This window comes from Montipora capricornis, chromosome 11 (genome assembly GCF_036669925.1).
Source record: "Montipora capricornis isolate CH-2021 chromosome 11, ASM3666992v2, whole genome shotgun sequence".
Classification (NCBI taxonomy): Eukaryota; Metazoa; Cnidaria; class Anthozoa; order Scleractinia; family Acroporidae; genus Montipora; species Montipora capricornis.
The window spans coordinates 14,807,464-14,819,963 of NC_090893.1; the positions used below are offsets into that span (position 1 = coordinate 14,807,464).

At 38.4% G+C, this 12,500-nt stretch overlaps 1 protein-coding gene across 1 annotated transcript in view; it reads right to left on the reverse strand.

Annotated features, from left to right (window-relative positions):
* Positions 1–12,500, reverse strand: part of LOC138024946 (IgGFc-binding protein-like) — a 13,339-nt gene that overhangs the window by 70 nt on the left and 769 nt on the right. The window contains exons 2-4 of the mRNA XM_068872144.1: positions 3,916–5,853; positions 612–905; positions 1–52 (exon numbers count right to left, since the gene is read on the reverse strand). The exon at positions 1–52 is cut by the window's left edge and continues 70 nt beyond it. Coding sequence (XP_068728245.1) covers positions 901–905; positions 3,916–5,853 — 1,943 coding nt within the window. The 3' untranslated portion in view covers positions 1–52; positions 612–900. The remainder of the gene's footprint in view (positions 53–611; positions 906–3,915; positions 5,854–12,500) is intronic.

The following is a 12,500-nucleotide window of genomic DNA, read 5'->3' on the forward strand; positions in this document are numbered from 1 at the left end:
TCCTTGCCATACTGTGTTCTTAAATTCTTCATCTTGCCTTTGATGTATTCCTCTTTAAAAAAAGAGAAATAACTTTGCTATTACAAATTTAATATGTAATAAATATTTACAAATTATTTGTTACTGTAATTGGTGCACAGGAAAAGCAAATTTAGCAGCCACATCTCAGGGGCTTTTAACATTGTTTCACATTGCAAATTTAACCAGGGGAAATTGGCATATTTCAAACTGAAAGGATCAGAAGTTAGATTATCAGCTCGTCCAAAACCTTAGCATTGTTACTGAACTTTCCCATGTACGACCGTGAAAAAGACACTCGGCCAAATACATACACTTTCTGTTCAGCTATTTACAGACTTTGTATATTCTTACAATAGGTGAACAGCACGTATAAGCTTAAGTTGTCTTATATAAAACAAAACAACACCCCATTGACCGTATTAATTTTTTAGCTTTTCTCCACTGCCGTTCCGAAGTGACAGGCAAGTCAAATCAGGTGGCTTCTTTGTGTTTTTGTATTTGGAAGCTGAGGCTGAGATAAACGTATATTCCCCCTTTGGTTTTCGCTGAAATTATTTTCATTCATGTTTATCAAAGAGAACAGTGCTTACCGGTAAACGTGCTACCAAACTGGTCGTTAATTGCTCGCTGAATGTCTACTCTTGCAGCGATTTTCTTCTCCTGCCGCTTGTAGTCCACCGAACATGTATTAAAGAGGCAGTCTGCTTGTGCCCAACGGCTTATTAAATATTCTTCTTCTGAAGGCGACCAAGTTTTCTTGCTTCCTTTGGAGCTTCCTCCATTTTTTGGCGACTTTTTTGAGGTCGTGTTACAAGCAACGTCCGCCATGTTTGTGACAAACTACCCTCGGGGGTAGACCAAAGTAGGTTTTTGTTACTTTCAAACTGAAAAAATCGCCAGTAAATCGCCTCAAAATTCGAGCATGTTCGAAATCGCGGCGATTTTGTGGCAACAAATCGCCATGAAATCGCCATGAAATCGCCGCTAGTTTACACGGGCGATTTGGAATCGCCACAAAAATCGCCGCAAAAATCGCCCGTGTAAACGGGCCTTTAAGATCTACGACGGCGACTTCGACGAAAACGTCACCTCAAAATATGACTTTCCTCTAGTATAATTCGTTCGCGATTATCCCATCTCGTTCACGTCGTACAATGTGGGCGAAGTATCCGAAAAATAAATTGGTATAAGCGGTTTCAGATTGAGAATAGAGAATGAAAGATTCTCTGTTACGTGCTCACGTTGTCGTCAAAACCTCAAATTTGGTGATTTTGCGTCGTCGTTATGCAGAGGACCGCAAACATACTTGCTAAAATCCGTGTTGCACGTGCAGCACGATTTATGCTTTTATAACTAATGATATCATTGTTTTGTGGCGTTTTCGTCGACGTCGCCGTTGTAAATCTTAAGGTCCCTAATTTAGGTGATTTCATGACGTTAGCTTAATGTGCAGAGTACCGCACGAATACGTGCTAAAACGCGTGCCGCACGTGCGGCACGATTATTTTTCTTCTTTTATCCAATGATATTACTGTTTTGTGGCGCTATCGTTGCCGTAGCCGCCGTCGTTAACAGGGAGTTTAAGAACTACGACGGCTACGGCTACGGCTACGGCTACGGCAACGACAACGCCAAAAAAAAAAGCAGTAGTATTATTGGTTAAAAGAGGAAAAAAATGATCGTACTGCACTTGCGACACGTATTTTTGTACATTTCTTTCCCGTACTCGTCAAAACAACAGGGAGTTTTAGCAACGACAACGACGACGGCAACAAGAACGTCACAAATTTGTATATTTAGTGGCCAAAAACAATAGCTTTTCACGCTCTGCACGTGCGTTTTTTACTTTTGTCAATTTCTTTGCCGTCGTCAGCAAAACAACAACGCGAAATAGCCAAATTTGAGGTTTTATGGAGGACGGCAGCACTTGAGGATAAATTTTCATTTTCGCCCCTAAATTAAGCGCCGCTCATAACGGTTTCATTCCTGACGTACTGCTACACCTTTGTCATATTCAAAAGCTTGGAATAGTCTCGAAGTGATTGCAATAACGCGAATTTATGTTTTTTGATAACGTTCTCGTTGCCGTTCCCGCCGTCGTTGCTAAAGCTCGCTAACAACGTAAAATGACCAATTTTAAGGTTTTGACGACAACATGGACAAACAGCAGTGAATCTTTCCTTCTCTCTCTTTGCTTTAAATCCGTACCTATCAACCTGGCTATAGCATACTTCGCCCATATTGTACAACAGGACAGCTCAAAACCGGTAGTTTGAAGTGACGTTTTTGTCGCTGTAGTCGGCGTGGTTTCTTAAACTACCAGTTTTTTAAACTCCTTCATTTAAAGTCTCTCTGTAGGACGTGATCATGGGACGAAAAATTTTTAAATTTGTCCATGCGCTGCGACATTTTAAAAGCGGAAGGTCTTGGAATAGCCAGTCTGCAATCAATTCCTTTTCAAGTGAGACACGGATAAAAATGATAAAAGCTATAAATATTGGTGGACGAACAAAGGGAGCCAATAAGAGATAAAGCATGGCTGCAATCAAACCACCTATAAACGCTTCGAGCTAAGTCCAATGGAAACTTGAATTCTGGAATTACGTCCTCTTATGCGTAGATGGGGTCGTTCCGTAAACTCCCTAATGACGTTTTAAGTCCAAACAAGTAAATAAATTTTAGGCTTGGAACGACTCTCAATACTAATATCCACAACTTTCTTTTTATTAACACCCCGTGCCCGTCGCAGTCCTTAATTACGCTCTGTAATCACGGCGTACCAATGACAAAATAGAATGAATTTGATTGCTTGACGTATGTTAGAAAAAAGGTAAATAATTGAAGTAAATGGAGCCACTATCTATCTGTGCAAATAAATTTTTCCGGACAGAAATATTCGAAATTTCATTTTGTGTCTGGAATGTTATTTCAATGCCACCCATTCAGAGTGGCTCCATTTCCAATTCTTTGCAATTCGTCCCAGTCCTTGGCTTCAAGCGTTAGACGCCGATGCAAAAACTGAAGGCGAGTCCTCATTGTCGGCCACATAATCAGTACACAGTACACAAATCGGCACAGGGTAATCGGTAATTAGTAATCGGTAAACGAAATAAAAGCGACGAATAAACACTAGCTCTAAAAATTGATTGGTTTGACTGTCTATTGCAGAGAGTAAGACATTTTGCTCCATATTTCATTCCAATGATGGAAGAGAGAGTTTAAAAAAGAGGGAGCGCAAACATTGAACTCCGCGAGGCAACGCCCCACGCGGGAGGTACTTTCGAGTTCAGTCTCGAATTTTATTACTACTGCAAGGCAAACGTAATGGCATTTCATACTTTTCCACGAGATAATCAAAATGATAATACACACGAACGCGCGCGAACACTGCTTTCCATAAGGGAGATGAGAAGAGGTCGTATGGAGGCTCTCGCGCACTCAGTCAAATCCTTCAGTTATATAACTCTTACTACCACAAATAATTGTTATAAAATGCCTCGATATTTTCCCCCTGAGGCTAAAGTACACTATTTCTTATACTCTTTTGGTACCCGTTCCCACATGCTTTGATTTCATACCAAAACGAGGGCCGTTCGTTGTTTACATCATAACGCTACGAAGTTTCGTACTAGAATATCATTCTCGGGTCTTGGGCAGCTGCTCGCGCACGAATGAGTCGTTCTGGTATGTCATTATCCGGTGGTAGCAAGTTAACAAATTTAGACCCCGGAAAGAAAACTCAGTGGCGAACACACGGGCAAGCATAAAAGTGCCCGGGTATGTAGAAATCCGGCATCCATGAAGCTGCACAATGCTTGATGTAACCTGTTTTGCATTTAAAGTTGTCAAACAAGATAAACAAAAACATGGAGCTTTTTTCTTACTATAACTTACCTCTCGGAATTAGTTTAAGCACTTGAGTTACCGCCATATTTTTACGACACTTGTCTTCTACCATCCACGCACGCTCCAACTTTGCTTCGCCCCTGGAGCAATGTCCCACGAGTTTATCGATAAATTTTATATTGACTCTTCGCTTGCATACATCAAATTGCTGGTTAATCTCGCCGGTAAAGGTTGGGTCCAGGTATTTCGTGTCTCTGCAAGTCAGAGTCATATTACTTGGAAAAGTAAGAACGGGATCGCGCAGAGTAGTGATGTTAATCCACTGAGTGTGCACTCTTTCATTCTGGCAACTATCTTCGACTGTCCAATTACGTGTGAAATAAAGCGAACATCCCCCTCGCTTCCTCTCATTGTCATTGTGCCAAATTGATACATTACCCCTTGCTGCGCATATACCTTGTGATTCGCTTACTCCAATCGTTGGAAAAAATCCAGGATTCCGCGAATCAGCCACATGAGATGGCGGGCTGCACGTGAGCAAAACTAAGTCCCTTGGCATTGTAACATCTATTGGAGGTGTGAACAAGTCTTCATCTACGTCGCCGTCTCCATCATCATCTCGCCCGTTTGAAAGTTCCTCGTCCGTTTTTCCATCACAGTCATTGTCTACTTTGTCACCCCCAATCATTATTGTTCGTACACATTCCGGTTTTAGGCCCAAGTCGTACTTGAAACCAGCCGGAAAGGAAAACCGAAAATCCGATTTCTTTCCGTACACAACTGCCATAAAATTCTCCAGGGGATTATTATGAAAAATGTGGTACAATCCACTGCGGCTTAAATTTAGAGAAACTTGTGAAAAGTTGCCGCCTGGAAGTATAGTCCATTTCATTGGGACTTCTTTAAGAGGACCTCGAACGCGTAGATTGCTTCGTGAGTATGTTCGCGTAACGACATTCACAAAGTTTTCATTACCGTCCACCCCCGATCCACCGCCTTCGACGTAAACCGAGAAGTCATTAGAAGACCAAATTGTCGAGGGAACAATACTCATTGTTGTGCTTTTCCCTTCGCTAAATTTGGTATACTGCACCACGAGACTTGGTTGACTGGTGGATATCTCCAAAGACTGATTCCAAAGCGCCTCAACATCATGACTTAGTCCTTTTTGAATTTTCGTAATGAATTTCCCGTTAATACGAAGGTCTGTGTTATTTTGTGAGGCAATTATATGGAATATGTCGCCATCGGGGCTATTCGGCGTTGGACTAGTTATAAAGTGTTTTCCCCAACCCCCAACAGGAGGTATTTGCTCTATAAGCTGATTGCACGGTGGGTGATATTGATATGGTACCCATGTACAATCATTCCCTGAGAATACAGCTATGGGTTTAGATGAACGCACTTCAGTGCCGGTAAGATTTGATGTACCCAGGACCTGAAACACATCCAGAGCATTTAGGGTGACGTTTATTACATCTCCATCACCATAAAGTTTTCCCCCATAGCTAACGCTTCCATCGTCTTTGCTCTTAGTTTTAAGCGAGAACAAGACCACCGTGTTATCTTCTTTGGCTGTTACCTGTACAATGGCTTTTGACATCGGGAAATACGTAGCCACGATATAGTACCTACCGAGACTATCCACAGGCAAAACTAGAAATGCCTCGCCTCTACCATCGGCTTTTTCAAGTCCATGCACAGTTATTGGTTTGTCCGAGGTGAGGCGAATACCTTTGCTGTAGTTTCCGGTCGAGTCCCCCATGCGCAGGTCACCAGGAAGTACTATTTCTCGAATTTTCCCGGGGAATACGTCATATTGTTGTTGACTGGAGCCACTTTGGTTCAGAAAAGGGACCTCGAGTCGAACTATTGAGTTTTCAAAAGACGAAATGTACAAAACATTCGTTCCCTTGAAACCACCAAAGAAAGGATGCAGAGGGGCAAAACTGATTATAAATTCTGTTCCTCTGTGGTCGATGATGTCTGAAAAACGTACATCAAAATATAAAATCAAAAAGAAAGAAAATAGAAACTTAAGGTCTCGGTAAAGGAAAATGAGGTGTCCACGGAAAAATGAAATTGTCGCGCTGCTATATATTTTTTGAAAAAAATTTTAGTTTTTTGGTATTTAATATTGCCTTTTAGTCTTGAGGCCTCAAACTCAGAAGGACCGAGTCTGCTGCAGAAGCTCCTGCCCCTTCACTTTATTGCGAAAATAACCGCACTTTGTTGCATCTTAGTCACAGATGAATGTACTCCAATACCGTGTGACTGAGGAATTTTTTGATATGTAATGAATTGAGGGATATATCACGCACCAAAGTCGAAACTCTCATCTCATACTTAATTTGGGCACAAAAAGTGCCATAAAATCAGTCTCCGAAGACAAACGAAAAATTCCTCACAGGTTATTTGGGCCGGGTAGTACAATCATCTATTAGAACTGAAAATTTGAAAGCGATATCTTAAAACCCGTCGGGACAGGAGGTCCGAGAAGTTGTGATTTTCCAGCATTTTTTTTTCGGAAAAATATGCTTCAGCCAACCAATTCAAGATTTGCAAAAACAAAAAAATTGAGCGAAAGGCCCAAATTTACCTTTACCGAGACCTTAAAGGTTTTTTTTGTTCTCTTTATGACCGTGAACCATCCGCCAGAACGACCATATTCGTCCCCCGAGGGAAAGATTAAGCATCACGTTTACGGAAAACGGGAAACGTCGGACTAAAATTTGCGTTTTGCCAAAAATGGAAGAAATTCACTTGATATGAGCTCACTTCTTGCGTGTTAGAGCGGTTTGTAATTGAGTGTCGAAAGTAATTAGATAATTACTTTGGTTTTGCATTACTTCACTCAGTGATTGGTTCAAAGTTCTCGCGCCACTTTTTCAACCAATCAGAAGTGAAACCAAAACCAATTGTGGCTCGCGCGTGCACATTTTCCCGCCTTTTGTGTCGGCTACGTGTAATTGCTTCGAGTTTTGATTGGTTTACTGTATTGTCTCCGTCCTTTTTGATTGGCCAAAGTAATTACTTTGGTTTTGGTTTTACGACACTCATTTGAAAACCGCTCTAGAAGCAGGTATCAAGTAATTTTTGATGAGCAGCAGTTCACCATTTCGCGTTTGCCGTTTCACATACAAGCGATGCTTAATCTCTCTTTTGTCAGCAACAGGAGCTCATCACCCTTGTCAACAAGGAAGTCCGCGAACCATCGGAAACATTTTGTACAAAAAAATGGCATCTTTTTTTTGTTTTGTTTGCCTTCTAATTTGAATATTTTCACGAAGGTATTCTTTCCAGAACGAGGGCTTTGGAGAAAAGTAGATCTTAGTTACGGCAAGAGTGAATTAGATAACAGTGTTTCTCTATCAATTTGGGGTCTTGCCCCAGCACAATCAAAAATGCACTAATTTGTAGATACACGTAACGCGCGAACACAAACAAAGCGCCGCCACTTTAAGCAATCTCTTAGGAGAATCCATGTCATGCGTGACTACTTCTGCTATGTTTTTTAAGGACATGACAACTAATTTTCGCTGGAACGGGTATTCTAAACATAGACCAATTATTTTGTGACTGTGTTTGTTGTAACAACACTCTTATCTAATTCACTCTTGGTTAGGGTTATTGAAATATGGAATAAAAATTGGAGGTAGCCGTGCATTAATTTAAAATAGTCAGATTAATTTTTCTTAAAAGTGAACCCTTAAAAGTTTCTCGGAAAAACAATAAAACATAATTTGTCTTGCATATTTTATTGCAGTTATCGTTTACATACATTGAAAAAGGGTCTTTCAAAAAACGACAGATGGTGACTCGGAAATTCCATTTAAGAGCTTTTAATCACAAAACCTTGGAAATGGGGCAGTTTTTGATCGCGGAGGCTGTCTTCTGTCGAGACTAATCAGTGCTGATATAAAGATTTTTCGCGACCGACAAAATTAATCTTGGCTCAAACAAGCAGGGATGGCGCAGTGGTGAGAGCACTCGCCTCCCACCAATGTATATGTGTCCCGGGTCCGATTTCCAGATTTGGTGTCACACGTGGGTTGAATTTGTTGCTTCTCTACTCTGCTTCGAGAGGTTTTTCCCCGAGTACTCCGGTTTTCCCTCACCTCAAAACTACCAATGTTTAAACTGATTTTATTTCTATGCACATTGTCCCAGCGCTAGACGGTTTGACATTATTGACACTTTTTGATAACGCGGTTTTACATGATCAATAGCATAGCGAGACTAGTCCTAGGCTATGCTATATAATTTACAAATATGAATGTTCAGTTAGATTATTCCTTTCAACGTTCTGCTCAGTTCTTTCTGTCTCTTGTAGGTGTAAAAGTTCTTAACTATTTCAACGTTTTGTGATATGAACCATTTAATTATTATTATTATTATTATTATTATTATTCTTATTATTATTTTTATTATTATTAATATTATTATTATCATATATTCCTATATTGTTATATATTCCTTGTTATTACTACAACTACTACTACTACTTCTACTACTACTACTACTACTACTACTACTACTACTACTAATACTACTGCTACTATTTTTATTATCATTATCATTATTATTGTTATTATTATTATTATTATTATTATTATTATTTGACAATAAAAATCTGCGATAAAATATTATAAAACATGACACGACGTTTCGACGTTTCCAGATCGTCATTATCGAGTTAAAGTAAAATAATAAAGTAGAGTATTTATAGTGAAGAGATTAATAAATTAAAAGGCATTGAAAGTTTGAAAGTTAAACAAAGAGTTTGGCCCATCTTATTTAAACACTCAACGCTACCCCATCAGGGCCAAACTCTTCGTTTAACTTTCAATGCCCTTTAACTTGTTCATGTCTTCACTATGTATACTCTATTTTATTATTTTACTTTCACTTGATAATGACGATCTGGAAACGTCGAAACGTCGTGCCATGTTTTATATGCTATCGCAGATTTTTATCATCAAATGTTTTACCAAATCTTTACTTATTCGAATTATTATTATTATTATTATTATTATTATTATTATTATTATTATTATTATTTCCTTTTTAAGGACGGTGCCTGTTGAAGGTATTTTTGTGTGGTTTATGAATATGCGGGAAAAGCAGATCTAACAAGTGTTAATAAAACCCAAAAAGAAAATTAAGGGTAACCACTCATTTTTCAAGGATAGTGGATCAATATTTGTAAAAAGCTTTTAAGGGAGCCTCCACTAAAACAACAAAGTAACTTTTAACATAATGTTTACAATTGAAATTGCTCAAACTTTTTCCGGCAATGAAAACGTTTGTAGTCGAGAAAATTAAATTTCAAAAACGCTTGTTTTGGCTTTGAAATTTCCCCAGCGCGCCATCTTGAATAATTGTGACGTTTCGTGGTTGCCCTATTGTTTCAGAACAAACTCTCTTTGCGTCAGAACAATAGGGCAACCATTACGTCACAATTATTCAAGATGGCGGTCCTCGGGAGATTTGAAAGCCAAAACAAGCGTTTTTTAAATTCATTTTTTTCTGATAGAAACACTTTCATAGGAAAACGTTTGAACAATTTAATAGTTAACATTATGTGGTTTGAAGTTATTTTGTTATTTTAGTGGAGGTAACCTTTAAAATACAAAGCAATGTATGGCGTTCTTTTCCAAATCGAAGCTTAATTATAAACAAAATTTTAGTTTCTAAAGAAACTGTGGTATTGCGTCAGTGGGAGATTGAAACAGAAATTGATTTTATCAAACGAGTTGATAAAGGTCAAATAACCACCTTGAAAGATTTGGAAAGCTGACGTTTCGAGCGTTAGCCCTTCGTCGGAGCGAAAAATGCATGGTTACTCCAAAATTTGTTTTTGGATGCGAAGGGCGCTTGCTAAGTTCTGCTTTCTCCGCGTAGTCTTAAACTGCGCAAATACATCCCAGTTTAAGTAAGCAACACCTACAAGAAAGTCGAGTATCTCCAGACGAACAAAACGTCTAAGCAATGACAATAGTAGGTTCCGTCCTTAATACGTCTCGCCGATAATTTTAACCTCTTACCGAAGATCAATGCCAGTAGGTTGTAAACTAACCGCCATATTGTTCAGAAATAAAGCTAAATTTATTATAAGGACAAAATCAAAGATCGGCTTAAGTCAAAAGTCTTGACAAGCTCGTCTTTTTAGAATGGTTTTTATAATTGGGGGGCTTCCATTTTAAAGTGGTACTATGACGAAAATCACATCTTTCCTATCTAAGTCATTTTGAAACATAAACAAGTAGTCTGCGTGAGAAGAAAAACGCTGTTTACTTTTTTGGCCAAGGTAGCTCTATTTATATACTCAATATAATATTGGGTTGATCGTATGACGTCATCATTCATCTCTTTTGCATATTTTACCCATTCTTCAAACTTACACACTAAAAATTAAAGTGTAATGTTACGAACGCGAAAATGTAAAATTACACCTTGTTACTGTGTAAACTATTACACCAAAAAAATCTTCTAAAATTACTCTATATGTAGGGTATTTTTACACCTTGTTACTGTGTAAACTATTACACCAAAATAATCTTCTAAAATTACTCTATATGTAGGGTATTTTTACTCTTTTTAAAGGATAAAAGTTTATGCGTATTATTAAGGATAAAATTACGCAGTTAGAAGTGTACTTTTACACCAATTTTAATAGTAAAAGGCCGATTAATCTAAACCATGTTAGAGTGGTTTTTTAACTCATTCAGTTGTGGGCTTACAAATAGCTATTCATAAATATGATATACTGGGCCGAACAAACTTTCCTCAGGGCTTATTTATTTGTACGTAGTTCTCATTGCAGTCTGGCTCAATTTGTCACACTCTCTAGTTTAAGTATGAATATATCAACGTTTCGAAGACATTCGAAGATGTATCTCTGGTGTCATTCTCTGAGTCGCTTTCTCCCTCTGAACTGGGCGAATGTACAAGGGCACCCAACGTCAATTTTCGGACAATATCTGTTCGGAAGACGACTTGAGATCTAGAATTTTCGGAACATTTGTTGTCAAATTTATTGCTTGCTTGCCTGTCCTAGGATTTTCGAACTTCTAAAAAATGGTATAATTGCCCATTTTTAACGGATTTTTACCTTAAAAAGGTCACCTAGCATTTTCGGGAGCCTTTTTTCTGGCTAAAATTTTCGAAAAAGTAAGTTTCATCCCTATAATTTTCTGACCACTAGACTTTCAGCTAGGAAATCCGAACAGATGAAAAATTTGTAGGGGATAAAAATATGCCTATATCTACAGTTTAAATACTAAAATACAGCAAACAATGCTATGTTTAAGTGGTTTTGAACTACATTCTCGTTGGGTGCCCCTGAATGTACGGGATCATCCGAATCATCATGAGAAAGAATTTCGTTCTCTTTTCCTTCGTCCGTTTCCTAAATAATTTCAAGTTTTTTAGATGGGGTAGATCACTACACCGTCATACGGGGTAATTTTACCCTTCCTTTCTGATATTATTACCCTTGCTACATGTGTAATTTTACTAGTGCAAAGTTGTACAACACATTTTACACTACTTTGCGTTTAAATATACCATTCTTTTGAGAGTTAAACTACACCTTAGACGTTGGTGTAATAATACACACAAAAAAACGGCTTGCCGGGCTGGCAACAATGGTACACCATTTTAGAGTGTAATTTTACCCTTCCTTTCTGATATTATTACCCTTGCTACATGTGTAATTTTACAAGTGCAAAGTTGTATTACACACATTTTACACTACTTTGCGTATAAATTTACCCTCCTTTTGAGAGTTAAACTACACTTTAGAAGTTGGTGTAATAATACACACAAAAAAACGGCTTGCGGGGCTGGCAACAATTTTACACCATTTTTAAGTGTAGTCTTACACTTTAATTTTTAGTGTGTAATATCTCCGGAACTAATGAAGATATTTGCACGCGTTAAGTTGCGTTTTTGTTCTTTCATGGAATTCTATGTGATACACTCAAAAAATCAAGGGGTAAAAATTTGATCACAGTTACATGCTTAATTTATGGCGTTGTGAGAGGTTTTAGGCCCATCCCAACCACTTTATCACTGATGACCCGACGGGCAAACGTTTGTTAGGAATTTTATCTTATATAAACTTCCAACTAAGAACTGTGATCCTTTGATTACACATATATCGTTTCACTCCTTTTGTGACGCATTGATAAAACTGTTTTGTCGAGAAACAAATGCCAAAATGAAAGACACTTTGAAATGGTATGAAAAAGAATTTCTTCCGGGAGACCAACATCTGCATAATAAAGATTCACCACGCTTGATTGAAAAATTTGAAAAATAATTTGTATGCGATCAAAATTATGTCCAAAATTTGGTATTCTCTTAATTTAGGTTGCTTGCAGCTTTCAGTGGAAAAAATGACTCGTGTTGCAGTGAGCATCACACTTTGCACGACTGCAAATTGCTTGATGACCTAATGCTTCAGCCCGCAGGTATGAAATTCGCTCGGCCATCGTGCCTAAAATAAAGCTCTCGCACAATTCCGAAGGACAAACCGCGGGTAAGTGGGACATGGTTAGAATGGTTTCAGCTTTCGATAAGTTCGCTACAATGGCCTCTAACAAACGTAACTGCACAGCCTCACAACT